Here is a 15869-nt window from a genome sequence, read left to right as displayed (position 1 = left end):
GCAATCTCAACACGTGCGTTACAGGGAAGACATCCTACTCTTCCTGCAGGCTCATCCTGAGATGACCCTCCAGCATGACAATGCCACCAGCCATAGTGCTTGTTCTGTGTGTGATTTCCTGCAAGACAGGAATGTCAGTGTTCTGCCATGGCCAGCAAAGAGCCCGGATCTCAATCCCATTGAGCACATCTGGGACCTGTTGGATCGGAGGGTGAGGGCTAGGGCCATTCCCCCCCAGAAATGTCCGGAAACTTGCAGGTGCCTTGGTTGAAGAGTGGGGTAACATCTCACAGCAAGAACTGGCAAATCTGGTGCAGTCCATGAGGAGGAGATGCACTGCAGTACTTAATGCAGCTGGTGGCCACACCAGATACTGGCTGTTACTTTTGATTTTGACCCCCCCTTTGTTCAGGGACACATTATTCCATTTCTGTGGAACTTGTTCAGTTTATGTCTCAGTTCTTGAATCTTGTTATGTTCATACAAATATTTACACATGTTAAGTTTGCTGAAAATAAACACAGTTGACAGTGAGAGGACATTTCTTTTTTTGATGAGTTTATGTGTATGTGACCAATAAAATTGTATTTGATTTTAGTCTCTCTCTCTGACGTGTGATACAGAGTCATTTTAGATTTATGTTAACTCTCATATTGAATTACATTGGATAATTTGTGAGGAAAATGTCACAACAGACTGATATCCCAAATCATATTGCCTACAGTCTATACAACCCAGTATACTGTATATCTTTACTGTGGAAGGTCAATCTTTGCTAAACGCAAATTGTGGCTCTCGAGTGGTGCAGCGGTCTAAGGCACTACATCTCAGTGTAAGAGGCATCACTAGAGACCCTGGTTTGATTCCAGGCTGTATCACAACTGGTAGTGATTGGGAGTCCCATAGGGTGACGCACAACTGGCCCAGCGTCGTCTGGGGTAGGCTGTCATTGTGCATAAAGAGTTTGTTCTTAACGGACTTGCCTGGTTAAATTAAAAGTATTGCTGAGTCTACCAAAATCATAAGCTTCACTGTGATATGTTTTTATTCAATCTTTATTTAACTAGGAAAGTCAGAACAAATTCTTACTTACAGTGCCAGCCTACCCTGGTGACTCTGGGCCAACCAATTGCACACCGCCCTATGGGACTCCCAATCATGACCAGATGACATTCAGCCTGGATTCGTACCAGGTGATATTCGTATAGTGACGCATCTTGCACTGAGATGCAGTGCCTTAGACCACTACGCCACTCAGGAGCCTGACTGCACTGTACAAGTATTGTACAAGTATTCATTTTCCCTCTGACTGCAAAATATACTAAGTACATGTACAAGACAAAATACCTCTTTAACACATTTAACCTCTTCCAGTTTCTAATAAATTACAATCTATCAATTTTGCATGTTTCGTAAAGGAGGTTGTAGTGTCTTGGTTTGGCCACAAGACGGCAGTGTAAGCACAGAAATAGAGGATTACGTGAGAAATCACCCTTAATAAGGCCTAAAACTGTTCCTGTCTTGTCACACACATACACGCACACACACACACACACCAGTCATCGTAAATCATCTCCACTACGATGACATAATGACATTTAACTAATCCCTTGGTTTTAGAGGGATTTAAACCAAATCATTAATAAAGATAATAGATTACATGCAAATAAATCAGCCCCATGTGAAAGAATTCAAATTGTGGCGAGAATCACAATAGTTAGACCTAAACTTCTGCAGAAAAAATAAACTGCATTAGAATCACAAATGTATTCACTTTCAGAATATATTTAATCGATGTATTTTCACCTTACATCGACTAGCATAAACAGAGTAAAGTGTTTACACCCTATTGCATAACCTGCCTAGAGCCATAATAATTTCAACATCGAATTATTAGTGTGCATATATTATCAACTTGTAAAGATTTGCTGGCGTGTGACTTCTTGCCCAAATACTAATGGTACAAAGGGAATAGCCTACGAAGTTACTAAACACAGTTCACTAACAATTGTCTGTGTTCTCCTTGCTGTCATCTCCATGTCAATCAGAATTTAAAGTCACCCAATCAAATGTACTTTCTTCAGTTCGGTTGAATGTCAGTAGTCCAGTAAAAACGGTGAAATTGGATACCTAGCAATTTTTCGTTACTTCTTCAGCCCGTCATTTCTCTCCACCCCTCGTCTCTCTGGCTCCCTGTGTCTCCTTACCGAAAAGCCGTGAAATTCCTGAAGGTTTACACTTTTGTTTTTATTGTTTTGGCGCACAAATTAGTGGATTTTCTTGGCTACTAAAAACCGTTAGGCTACTAATGTAACTGCGCCACTTGTAACAAACGATCATTTCAATCATAACCGCAGAACACACGTTGGATAGTCTTGCAGTTCAACGCCCTACTCCGGTTAAAGTGAACAAGAAATTCAGAATGAAAGAACCAGGGAATGAACATAAGGGTGGAAAGTAAGGAGGGAGAGGAGGAAGGAGAATAAAGGGAAACTAGGAAGATTGTTTTGGCTCAAGGAAGAGATATAAAGTTATGTGGGCACAATCATCGTCTCCCACGGTTTGACAGGTCAAGAAGTTTCTACTCCCGGGGGAATTTGGTAAGTGATTATGATAGCTATTGGGTTACACAATCGATCACTGGCTAACTAAACAGTATACTTATGTCCTACTTCTCTCGATACGTGTCATGTGTCACTTCTCGTTTTCTCTAGGCTTCCCCTAGACCTACACACTCACTTACTGTCGCCTTTCTGGTCTTTCAGTCTTGAAAACACTTTTCCTTGATATAACTTTATTTATGTGATTATGCAGTCTTGCACTGTACACACTTCCGATCAAATGTTATTGGTCGCATACACATATTTAGCAGATGTTATTGCAGGGTGTAGCGAAGTGATTGTGTTCCTAGCTCCAACGGTGCAGTGATACCTAACAATACACACACATCTAAAAGTAAAATAATGGAATTAAGAAATATTAGGACGAGCAATGTCAGAGTCCGTAGTATACATATAAATGTTTATGCTGAAAAAAATTAACGCAGCATGCAACAATTAACGATTTTACACTTCATATAAGGAAAACAGTCAATTGAAATTAATTCATTAGGCCCTAATCTACGGATTCCACATGACTGGGCAGGGGTATAGCCATGGGTGGGCATGTTGCATCATACCCAAGACCCGAGGCTGTAATCGCTGCCAAGATGCTACAATAAAGTACTGAGAAATGGGTCTGAATACTTGTGTAAATGTAATATTTCCATTTTATTTATTTTTTATAAATTTGCTCAAATTTAATCAAAATCTGTTTTGCTTCATCATTATGGGGTATTGTGTGTAGATTGATGAGCGGGGGAACAATTTAATACATTTCAGAATAAGGCTGTAACATAACAAAATGTGGAAAAAGTCAAGGGGTCTGAATAATTTCCAAATGCATATATATATATATATATATACACACACTACCGTTCAAACGTTTGGGGTCACTTAGAAATGTCCTTGTTTTTGAAAGAAAAGCACATTTTTGGTCCGTTAAAATAACATCAAATTAATCAGAAATACAGTGTAGACATTGTTAATGTTGTAAATTACTAGTGTAGCTAGAAACTGATGATTTTTAAAGTTCTCTACATAGGCGTACAGAGGCCCATTATCAGCAACCATCACTCCGGTGTTCTAATGGCACGTTGTGTTAGCTAATCCAAGTTTGTCATTTTAAAAGGCTAATTGATCATTAGAAAACCCTTTTGCAATTAATTATGTTAGCACAGCTGAAAACTGTTGTTCTGATTTAAAGAAGCAATAAAACTGGACTTCTTTAGACTAGTTGAGTATCTGGAGCATCAGAATTTGTGGGTTTGATTACAGGCTCAAAATGGCCAGAAACAAAGTACTTTCTTCTGAAACTTGTCAGTCTGTTCTTGTTCTGAGAAATTAAGGCTATTCCATGTGCGAAATTGCCAAGAAACTGAAGATCTCGTACAACGCTGTGTACTACTCCCTTCACAGAACAGTGCAAACTGGCCCTAACCAGAATGAAAAGGAGTGGGAGGCCCCGGGGCACAAATGAGCAAGAGGACAAGTACATTAGAGTGTCTAGTTTGAGAAATAGATGCCTCACAAGTCCTCAGCTGGTAGCTTCATTAAATAGTACCCGCAAAACACCAGTCTCAACGTCAACAGTGAAGAGGTGACTCTGGGATGCTGGCCTTCTAGGCAGAGTTCCTCTGTCCAGTGTCTGTGTTCTTTTGCCAATCTTAATCTTTTCTTTTTATTTGCCAGTCTGAGATATGGCTTTTTCTTTGCAACTCTGCCTAGAAGGCCAGCATCCTGGATTCACCTCTTCACTGTTGACGTTGAGGCTAGTGTTTAGTACTTTAAAGTATTTTTACTTAAGTACTTTACACTACTGCTGTTGCCACATAATAGACACTGTTAGCATAGTATCATTAGTACCTTGGAACTCTTGATATTAGTTTTCCAAGGATTCAGTATGTTCCATGTCAATTTTCCATGGGCTCCCGAGTGGTGCAGCAGTCTAAGGCACTGCATCTCAGTGCTCAAAGTCCCATAGGGCGGCGCACAATTGGCCCAGCATTGTCCGGGTTAGGGTTTGGCCGCGGTAGGCCGTCATTGTAAATTAGAGTTTGTTCTTAACTGACTTGCCTAGTTAAAGGTAAAAAAATATATATATTTTTAAAAACAAACGTATCTTGTCTCCTCTGTTGTCACTAACTTCAAGTCATCCTAAAATGTTCCTTTGAATAATGTTTATAGCTTCTTCAAAGTCAAATTGTCTCCTTGCATATCATCATTTTGAAGTAGCAGGCCAAACACCAAGCAGTGTAATATAGTTGTTTTAACAGTAGGTTCATATTTATTCATAGCCTGTTTATAAAGTATTAATAAACAACTATTTAGTCTTTCTGTTATACCAACAGAAGTGCCCCGTCCTCCCCAGAGCAGTGTGAAATCTACCCACTCTGGAACTCTCTCCTACTGACACAAGAGATGGAGGGAGTAAAGGAGAGAGAGAGGGAGCGTGGAGAGGAGAAAGAGAGCGACGAGATGGAGGAAGAGGAGAAAGAGAGCGAGGCTGAAGAGGAAGGTGGTGAAGAGGAGGAGGATGAAGATGCAGAGGGAGCAGCGTTGGTGTGGCAGGAGGGCTCGTACGGAGAGGATGACCTGGGCCTACCCATAATGCACTGGGAGGCGCTGAGCCTGCGCATCGCCGAGCTAGAGAAACAGGAAGAGGAAAAGAGAGAGAAGACAAAGGTGTGTGTATGTGTGTCAGAGGTTACAGTTGAATGCTGTCTGTTATTTATGGATGAGGTAGGTGTTTTTGGACAGGGAGAGGAGATGGCGACATAGAGAGCAGAGGGGGATGAGGTGGGAGAAGGCAAGAGTCAGGGTTTGAATACTGTCAGTTACTTATGGATGGGGACAGGTGATGCAGTTTAGGCCTGTGATCTGTTTGTTGGAGGGAAGTGTGCTATGTGTATCAGTGAAGTTGTGTTACAAACAAACGTTTCCATGAATGGAATTTCATTAAGTCAAGTGCTCTGTTCAGTGGCTAGTTTAGCATTGAAAGCAGTGATGTAGTTCAACACAAAATAACATGGGTAAACGCTGGTCCCAGTGAATAAAGTACCGCTCCCTTTACTTTTAAACTATGTTTCTGAAATAGAAAATAGGTGACTCAACACTCACTCAAAATAAAAAAGGTGCTGAAACAGCATTTACGTGAGTTAACACTACATCTCTGGTTGAAAGATACTACATACACAATAGTTAGTAACTAAAGGTTTTACATATAAGGGATACCCTCCATATCTTGCTCTTCCTAAATCTAATTCATTTCTAGTCTTCCAGTGTCCTGGAACGAGGGAAGATGCTGTCCATGAGCCGGCCAGGAGAGAGAGATCGAGGGAACAGTAAAGAGAGCTGGGAGGACGGAGGAGAGGCGGAGGACTGCAATAGCCGTGTGACAGCCCTGACCGCTCGGTACGAAGCATGATGCTGTCTACGAAACATAATGTTATGATAGTGTTGTTAAACAGTATACTAAAAGTACAGTCCCCAGCCAGATAGTACTGCAGCAACCCTGGATAAACATGATGTCTTTGAATACATTTTTTACAATGGTTGAATGAATAAACTACAACGACATCTTTACCGATGAATAAACTAAAACGACATCTAGACCGATGAATAAACTGAAACGACATCTAGACTGATGAATAAACTAAAACGACATCTAGACTGATGAATAAACTAAAACGACATCTAGACTGATGAATAAACTAAAACGACATCTAGACCGATGAATAAACTAAAACGACATCTAGACCGATGAATAAACTAAAACGACATCTAGACCGATGAATAAACTAAAACGATATGTAGACCGATGAATAAACTAAAACGACATCTTTACCGATGAATAAACTAAAACGACATCTTTACCGATGAATAAACTAAAACGACATCTAGACCGATGAATAAACTAAAACGACATCTAGACCGATGAATAAACTAAAACGACATCTAGACCGATGAATAAACTAAAACGACATCTAGACCGATGAATAAACTAAAACGACATCTAGACCGATGAATAAACTAAAACGACATCTAGACCGATGAATAAACTAAAACGACATCTAGACCGATGAATAAACTAAAACGACATCTAGACCGATGAATAAACTACGTCACGCTGGTGTAAAGGATTTTGGAGACAGGCGCAGGAATACACAATAAGGGTTTTTAATACACCCTAAACAGACACGTATACAAAACACTGGGCTGTACCCAAACAAAAGAGGGCACAAATATAACATGCTAATCAGGGGAAATGGGAACCAGGTGTGTGTTATCAGACAAGACAGTCCGGGGTTGATGATAATGGAACCAGGTGTGTGTTATCACACAAGACAGTCCGGGGTTGATGATAATGAATCCCGTTCAGTGAAGCCTAGAAGCCAGTAGTGATGTAGACCTCCGGAACTGGTGAACAGAATGAGCAGCAGTACCGGGGGGATCCGTGACAAATAAACTAAAACTACATCTAGACCGATGAATCAACTAAAACTACATCTAAACCGATTTAACTGAAATAAAACTACATCTAGACCGATTTACTGAAATAAAACTACATCTAGACCGATTTACTGAAATAAAACTACATCTAGACCGATGAATCAACTAAAACTACATCTAGACCGATTTACTGAAATAAAACTACATCTAGACCGATTACTAAAATAAAACTACATCTAGACCGATTTACTGAAATAAAACTACATCTAGACCGATTACTAAAATAAAACTACATCTAGACCGATTTACTGAAATAAAACTACATCTAGACCGATTTACTAAAATAAAACTACATCTAGACCGATTTACTGAAATAAAACTACATCTAGACCGATTTACTGAAATAAAACTACATCTAGACCGATTACTAAAATAAAACTACATCTAGACCGATTACTAAAATAAAACTACATCTAGACCGATTTACTGAAATAAAACTACAGTATAGACTGATTCTTGCCCACAAGGTTGTGAGTTTGTGTCTCACCTTTGACCTTTACGCTTCTCCCGCCGTTTCATCACACAAGTGGGATTTGTTTATGATTCTAACACCAACAAAAAAATGGTTTGTCCTCCTCAGTCTTTCAAATCAGATGAACCTCCAGCTGTGCTTCATCAATGACAGCGGGAGCGAAGAAGAGGAGGAGGATTCTGGGGTAACGATTTGCACAAAGGTAAGTACACCCTCAAAAGGTAAGGTCAGTCATAGGTAGAGTGCTACAACTAATATCAATCAGAAAGAAAATAAAGTTTTATTTTAATTCCAAATCTCGATCTTAAAGCACTGTCACCATTTTGTTTTGGCCACTACAGAATTCCAAAATGGTGGTAAAGAATGGTTCCAGCGTGCAGGTGTCCCAGCAGCCCCAGTCCCCAGCTGCAACCAAAAGCAAATCATCAGGCTTCAAGGCTGCGCTGAGGGCACTCAAAAACAAGCTGAGAACAGAACAGAAACGGAAGGTGAGAGAGAGTATAGGTTTAAGCAATGTGGCGCTTGCTTTCCCTTGCCTTCTGATACAACCTTTGACCTCTGCTGGAGTGGTTAGGAAGGAGGGACTGATCATCATACTGTCCTCGAGGCCCACAGTGTTTGGTTCTTCAGTTTTATCCTCAGTTATCTTATATTCTGCCCTTCACCATGTCCCCTGTGTCTCAGGGTCTAACCAGTTATTCTGCCCTTCACTCTGTCCCCTGTGTCTCAGGGTCTAACCAGTTATTCTGCCCTTCACTCTGTCCCCTGTGTATCAGGGTCTAACCAGTTATTCTGCCCTTCACTCTGTCCCCTGTGTCTCAGGGTCTAACCAGTTATTCTGCCCTTCACTCTGTCCCCAGTGCCTCAGGGTCTAACCAGTTATTCTGCCCTTCACTCTGTCCCCTGTGTCTCAGGGTCTAACCAGTTATTCTGCCCTTCACTCTGTCCCCTGTGTATCAGGGTCTAACCAGTTATTCTGCCCTTCACTCTGTCCCCTGTGTCTCAGGGTCTAACCAGTTATTCTGCCCTTCACTCTGTCCCCTGTGTCTCAGGGTCTAACCAGTTATTCTGCCCTTCACTCTGTCCCCTGTGTCTCAGGGTCTAACCAGTTATTCTGCCCTTCACTCTGTCCCCTGTGTCTCAGAGCCTAGTGTGTGGTGATCCACTGTTGAAGAATAGAAAGCGAGACCATAGTGACCTGCAGGCCTCCAGTCTCAAAGAACTCAACACTCACAGAAACTCTCTCAGTAAGGCAATACAAGGTGAGGGTCACTCGGCTAATACACTGGATATACTTTGATATTAGATATAGGCTACATTATATTTAATAGATGCAGTATATTTCACCTTTTTCATTAAGAAGTTATTACTAACCTCGTTATTTTACCTTAATTTCACCTTTGTCAAATGATCTGTTAAACACTGCCTTTGACCTTACATTTTGTGTGTGTGTGTGTGTGTGTGTGTGGTGTGTGTGTGTGTGTGTGTGTGGTGTGTGTGTGTCATCAGACCTGAGCACTGAGCTGGTGGTTCACCTCCAGGCTCGAGACCAGCTGAGGACGGAACAGGACGCCATGCTGCTGGAGGTACAGGATATGACATCACTCTGACCCAGTCCCAGGCAAGATGGGGGACAGTTTGTGCCGCAGATTTCGTACTAGAAATTCCTCTCCAGGGTTCAATCTCTATGAGAAGGCCCATCACTATAGAATCCTTCTAATCATTCTAATTCTATGGTGCCATCACATGAAATGGAATCCTGGTGTCGGTGAGGTCACAATTAATCGATGACGGATTAGACGCCGCTTCTTCAAACGAAAGGATGAGTCAAATCACTGTGAAGAGACTGCATCACTCCTAAAGACTGTTGAATTGAATTGCACAGTGTTTTGTTTTTCTTTTTATACCCAGTTACCAAAACTGGTTGAAATGACATCATTACACCCAGTTTTACATTCATTATGACATCACGTCGACCAGTTTTGTTTTCCCTCTGTGTTTTTTTTGTTTGTGGGAAATCAAATGTGTATGTCTGGACTGTTAATGTTTTAGTGTTTTAGGGGGAAATAACTGGAATATTATAAGGGATTAATAAATGACCATTGCTTCCCATGGATCGATCTAGCTCTAATGTCATTGTCATCCAAATGTTGAAATGTAATGGTTGTTTGCTAGCACATTATTCAAACTATGCGTCATATTACACCAAATAAAGCTGATTCTGATTGCATAATAATAATCTAACCACTAGGCTACCGGGGGGGCAGGTAGACTAGTGGTTAGAGTGTAGGGGCGGCAGGTAGACTAGTGGTTAGAGTGTAGGGGCGGCAGGTAGACTAGTGGTTAGAGTGCAGGGGCGGCAGGTAGACTAGTGGTTAGAGTGTAGGGGAGACAGGTAGCCTAGTGGTTAGAGTGCAGGGGCGGCAGGTAGACTAGTGGTTAGAGTGTAGGGGAGACAGGTAGTCTAGTGGTTAGAGTGCAGGGGCGGCAGGTAGACTAGTGGTTAGAGTGTAGGGGCGGCAGGTAGACTAGTGGTTAGAGTGCAGGGGCGGCAGGTAGACTAGTGGTTAGAGTGTAGGGGCGGCAGGTAGACTAGTGGTTAGAGTGTAGGGGCGGCAGGTAGACTAGTGGTTAGAGTGCAGGGGCGGCAGGTAGACTAGTGGTTAGAGTGTAGGGGAGACAGGTAGCCTAGTGGTTAGAGTGCAGGGGCGGCAGGTAGACTAGTGGTTAGAGTGTAGGGGAGACAGGTAGTCTAGTGGTTAGAGTGCAGGGGCGGCAGGTAGACTAGTGGTTAGAGTGTAGGGGCGGCAGGTAGACTAGTGGTTAGAGTGCAGGGGCGGCAGGTAGACTAGTGGTTAGAGTGTAGGGGCGGCAGGTAGACTAGTGGTTAGAGTGTAGGGGCGGCAGGTAGACTAGTGGTTAGAGTGCAGGGGCGGCAGGTAGACTAGTGGTTAGAGTGCAGGGGCGGCAGGTAGACTAGTGGTTAGAGTGTAGGGGAGACAGGTAGACTAGTGGTTAGAGTGTAGGGGAGACAGGTAGCCTAGTGGTTAGAGTGCAGGGGCGGCAGGTAGACTAGTGGTTAGAGTGTAGGGGCGGCAGGTAGTCTAGTGGTTAGAGTGTAGGGGCGGCAGGTAGACTAGTGGTTAGAGTGCAGGGGCGGCAGGTAGACTAGTGGTTAGAGTGTAGGGGCGGCAGGTAGTCTAGTGGTTAGAGTGTAGGGGAGACAGGTAGCCTAGTGGTTAGAGTGTAGGGGAGACAGGTAGCCTAGTGGTTAGAGTGCAGGGGCGGCAGGTAGACTAGTGGTTAGAGTGCAGGGGCGGCAGGTAGACTAGTGGTTAGAGTGTAGGGGCGGCAGGTAAACTAGTGGTTAGAGTGTAGGGGCGGCAGGTAGACTAGTGGTTAGAGTGTAGGGGCGGCAGGTAGACTAGTGGTTAGAGTGCAGGGGCGGCAGGTAGACTAGTGGTTAGAGTGTAGGGGCGGCAGGTAGACTAGTGGTTAGAGTGCAGGGGCGGCAGGTAGACTAGTGGTTAGAGTGTAGGGGAGACAGGTAGCCTAGTGGTTAGAGTGTAGGGGCGGCAGGTAGACTAGTGGTTAGAGTGCAGGGGCGGCAGGTAGACTAGTGGTTAGAGTGTAGGGCCGGCAGGTAAACTAGTGGTTAGAGTGTAGGGGCGGCAGGTAAACTAGTGGTTAGAGTGCAGGGGCGGCAGGTAGACTAGTGGTTAGAGTGTAGGGGCGGCAGGTAGACTAGTGGTTAGAGTGTAGGGGCGGCAGGTAGACTAGTGGTTAGAGTGCAGGGGCGGCAGGTAGACTAGTGGTTAGAGTGTAGGGGCGGCAGGTAAACTAGTGGTTAGAGTGTAGGGGCGGCAGGTAGACTAGTGGTTAGAGTGTAGGGGCGGCAGGTAGACTAGTGGTTAGAGTGCAGGGGCGGCAGGTAGACTAGTGGTTAGAGTGTAGGGGCGGCAGGTAGACTAGTGGTTAGAGTGCAGGGGCGGCAGGTAGACTAGTGGTTAGAGTATAGGGGAGACAGGTAGCCTAGTGGTTAGAGTGCAGGGGCGGCAGGTAGACTAGTGGTTAGAGTGTAGGGGCGGCAGGTAGACTAGTGGTTAGACTGTAGGGGCGGCAGGTAGACTAGTGGTTAGAGTGTAGGGGCGGCAGGTAGACTAGTGGTTAGAGTGTAGGGGCGGCAGGTAGACTAGTGGTTAGAGTGTAGGGGCGGCAGGTAGACTAGTGGTTAGAGTGTAGGGGAGACAGGTAGACTAGTGGTTAGAGTGCAGGGGCGGCAGGTAGACTAGTGGTTAGAGTGTAGGGGTGGCGGGTAGACTAGTGGTTAGAGTGCAGGGGCGGCAGGTAGCCTAGTGGTTAGAGTGTAGGGGTGGCAGGTAGACTAGTGGTTAGAGTGTAGGGGCGGCAGGTAGACTAGTGGTTAGAGTGCAGGGGCGGCAGGTAGACTAGTGGTTAGAGTGTAGGGGAGACAGGTAGCCTAGTGGTTAGAGTGTAGGGGCGGCAGGTAGACTAGTGGTTAGAGTGTAGGGGAGACAGGTAAACTAGTGGTTAGAGTGTAGGGGCGGCAGGTAGACTAGTGGTTAGAGTGTAGGGGCGGCAGGTAGACTAGTGGTTAGAGTGTAGGGGCGGCAGGTAGACTAGTGGTTAGAGTGCAGGGGCGGCAGGTAGACTAGTGGTTAGAGTGCAGGGGCGGCAGGTAGACTAGTGGTTTGAGTGTAGGGGCGGCAGGTAAACTAGTGGTTAGAGTGTAGGGGCGGCAGGTAGACTAGTGGTTAGAGTGTAGGGGCGGCAGGTAGACTAGTGGTTAGAGTGCAGGGGCGGCAGGTAGACTAGTGGTTAGAGTGTAGGGGAGACAGGTAGCCTAGTGGTTAGAGTGCAGGGGCGGCAGGTAGACTAGTGGTTAGAGTGTAGGGGCGGCAGGTAGACTAGTGGTTAGAGTGTAGGGGCGGCAGGTAGACTAGTGGTTAGAGTGTAGGGGCGGCAGGTAGACTAGTGGTTAGAGTGCAGGGGTGGCAGGTAGACTAGTGGTTAGAGTGTAGGGGCGGCAGGTAGACTAGTGGTTAGAGTGTAGGGGAGACAGGTAGACTAGTGGTTAGAGTGCAGGGGCGGCAGGTAGACTAGTGGTTAGAGTGTAGATATACACACACATAGATATACACACACACATAGATATACACACAAACACATAGATATACACATACACACAGATAGATATACACACACATGCATAGATATGCACACAAAATACTGTTTATATACACACACATGCACACAGGGAGCGTTGGGATTGTGTGCTGGTTTACATGTATTTACACGTCATCACAGGAGTGAGATATATACACACACAGATATATATACACACACACACACATAGATATTTTTTATTTATTTGATTTAACCAGGAAGGGCTCATTGAGATTAAAATCTATTTTTCAAGAGCTCCCTGGTCAAGATGGGCAGCACCAAGTCATTACAAAAATATTACAGACAGACAACATGAAAAACTACAAGTAATCTAGTAAAAAACATTGAATTCACAAGAGTATAAAACAGCAAATTAAAAACATTGACAGATCAGGGAATCAGCCTCAAAATCCTTCATCAGTGATTTAAAAACACCAATCGGGACAAGTTCTTCCAGTTTAAAAGTATTTTGTAAGGGGTTCCAAGACGATGGCGCAGAGTACATAAAAGCCCTTTTACCAAATTCAGTTTGGACATTTGGAACAGTTAGCAGGATAAAGTCCAGCGAACGAAGAGAGTACCCACCACATTTCTGAACTATAAAAATGCACAAATTAAAAGGCAGTAAACCCAAAATGTCTTTGTAAATAAAAGTATACCAGTGACTGAGCCTACGAGTGACTATAGAAGGCCAGCCAACCCTGGTATACAAAGTGCCGTTGTGCGTAAGGGTTTTGCAGTTTAAAATAATTCACAAAGTGCCATGGTAAAGAGTGTCAGTTGATCTCAAACACTGAGCGGAAGCATTCATATATAAAATGTCCCCATAGTCTAGTAAAGGCATAAATGTAGCTGACACTAGCCTCCTTCTGGCTTCAAAAGAAAAACAGGCCTTATTCCTAAAATAAAATCACAATTTCAGCTTCAATTTATTTGTAAGTTGTTGAATGTGCAATTTAAAAGAGAGGCCGTCAAATCAATCAGGGTAGATTTATCTGGGCATTTAAGATTTGGGCGAGTGGGTGAGTTAATCAACTGGGTAAGATTCATAGAATTACAAAACATACACACACACACACACACACACACACACACACACATAGATATACACATACACACACACACACACACACACACATAAATATACACACACACACACTCACATAGATATACACACACACACACATAGATATACACACACACACAAACTCACATAGATATACACACACACACACGCAGATATACACAAACACACACACATAGATATAGACATACACACACACAGATATACACAAACACACACACATGCATAGATATGCACACACATAATGTAGATATACACACACATACACACTGGGAGCGTTGGGATTGTGTGCTGGTTTACATGCATTTACACGTCGTCACAGGAGTGAGTTTGATGTCACTTCCTTTTGACGTTCTATTCTACAATAATTTTCTATTGACTAAACAGGTTGTCAATGATACATACATATGTAGATGTGCTAGTGCTATTTTGCATGTAGCTGTATCTATAGATTAATTAAATAAGTAGCTATATGCGTAATGTATTTAGCACGGATGTAAATTGTATACATTGCCTGGTTGCTGTGAGGTGTGTGTGTGCGTGTGTGTGATTTGCCCTGGTCAGAGTTTGCCTAAACCAAATGTCTAGATCAGCAAAATAGGAGGAAGGGGGAGGAAGGGACAGTGACAGTATGTAACAGATATAACAGATATATAGCAAATAGGAGGAAGGGGGAGGAAGGAACAGTGACAGTATGTAACAGATATAACAGATATATAGCAAATAGGAGGAAGGGACAGTGACAGTATGTAACAGATATAACAGATATAACAGATATATAGCAAATGGTGTGAATACATATGCACGCAACACTTTTCAGTTAAAAAAATAATCATCTTTAGAAATAGATCTTTTTTTCATTTCACTTCACCAATTTGGACTATTTTGTGTCCATTACATGAAATCCAAATAAAAATCCATTTAAATTACAGGTTGCAATGCAAGAAAATAGGAAAAATGCCAAGGGGATGAATAATTTTGCAAGGCATGGTACATTCTATAATATATATATATATATATATATATATATATATATATATATACACAGTGCCTTGCGAAAGTATTCGGCCCCCTTGAACTTTGCGACCTTTTTCCACATTTCAGGCTTCAAACATAAAGATATAAAACTGTATTTTTTTGTGAAGAATCAACAACAAGTGGGACACAATCATGAAGTGGAACGACATTTATTGGATATTTCAAACTTTTTTAACAAATCAAAAACGGAAAAATTGGGCATGCAAAATTATTCAGCCCCCTTAAGTTAATACTTTGTAGCGCCACCTTTTGCTGCGATTACAGCTGTAAGTCGCTTGGGGTATGTCTCTATCAGTTTTGCACATCGAGAGACTGACATTTTTTCCCATTCCTCCTTGCAAAACAGCTCGAGCTCAGTGAGGTTGGATGGAGAGCATTTGTGAACAGCAGTTTTCAGTTCTTTCCACAGATTCTCGATTGGATTCAGGTCTGGACTTTGACTTGGCCATTCTAACACCTGGATATGTTTATTTTTGAACCATTCCATTGTAGATTTTGCTTTATGTTTTGGATCATTGTCTTGTTGGAAGACAAATCTCCGTCCCAGTCTCAGGTCTTTTGCAGACTCCATCAGGTTTTCTTCCAGAATGGTCCTGTATTTGGCTCCATCCATCTTCCCATCAAATTTAACCATCTTCCCTGTCCCTGCTGAAGAAAAGCAGGCCCAAACCATGATGCTGCCACCACCATGTTTGACAGTGGGGATGGTGTGTTCAGGGTGATGTGCTGTGTTGCTTTTACGCCAAACATAACGTTTTGCATTGTTGCCAAAAAGTTCCATTTTGGTTTCATCTGACCAGAGCACCTTCTTCCACATGTTTGGTGTGTCTCCCAGGTGGCTTGTGGCAAACTTTAAACAACACTTTTTATGGATATCTTTAAGAAATGGCTTTCTTCTTGCCACTCTTCCATAAAGGCCAGATTTGTGCAAAATACTTTTGTTTGTTTTTTGTTGTCCTATGGACAGAGTCTCCCACCT

General features: G+C 43.0%; 1 protein-coding gene across 1 annotated transcript; it reads left to right on the top strand.

The window, feature by feature from the left end:
- Positions 1 to 1993: 1993 nt before the first annotated feature.
- Positions 1994 to 9697, top strand: LOC110531453 (schwannomin-interacting protein 1). The gene is made up of 7 exons (XM_036987329.2): positions 1994 to 2600; positions 4949 to 5282; positions 5872 to 6011; positions 7690 to 7783; positions 7923 to 8069; positions 8726 to 8843; positions 9091 to 9697. Exons 2-7 carry the CDS (start codon positions 5019 to 5021, stop codon positions 9189 to 9191), a joined length of 864 nt encoding a protein of 287 aa, XP_036843224.2. The 5' UTR covers positions 1994 to 2600; positions 4949 to 5018; the 3' UTR covers positions 9192 to 9697.
- Positions 9698 to 15869: the final 6172 nt, after the last annotated feature.

The sequence above is a fragment of the Oncorhynchus mykiss genome, chromosome 9, assembly GCF_057628025.1.
Source record: "Oncorhynchus mykiss isolate SJ-2025 chromosome 9, ASM5762802v1, whole genome shotgun sequence".
Classification (NCBI taxonomy): Eukaryota; Metazoa; Chordata; class Actinopteri; order Salmoniformes; family Salmonidae; genus Oncorhynchus; species Oncorhynchus mykiss.
The sequence above is the reverse complement of the archived record's forward strand: the minus strand, read 5'-3'. Positions and strand labels throughout refer to the sequence as shown.

Coding starts and splice junctions, on each gene's coding strand:
- LOC110531453 (XM_036987329.2), top strand. CDS start 5,019: ATGGAGGGAGTAAAGGAGAGAGAGAGGGAGCGTGGAGAGGAGAAAGAG. Junction 5,283..5,871: donor AAAAGAGAGAGAAGACAAAG/GTGTGTGTATGT, acceptor ATTCATTTCTAG/TCTTCCAGTGTCCTGGAACG. Junction 7,784..7,922: donor GGGTAACGATTTGCACAAAG/GTAAGTACACCC, acceptor TGGCCACTACAG/AATTCCAAAATGGTGGTAAA.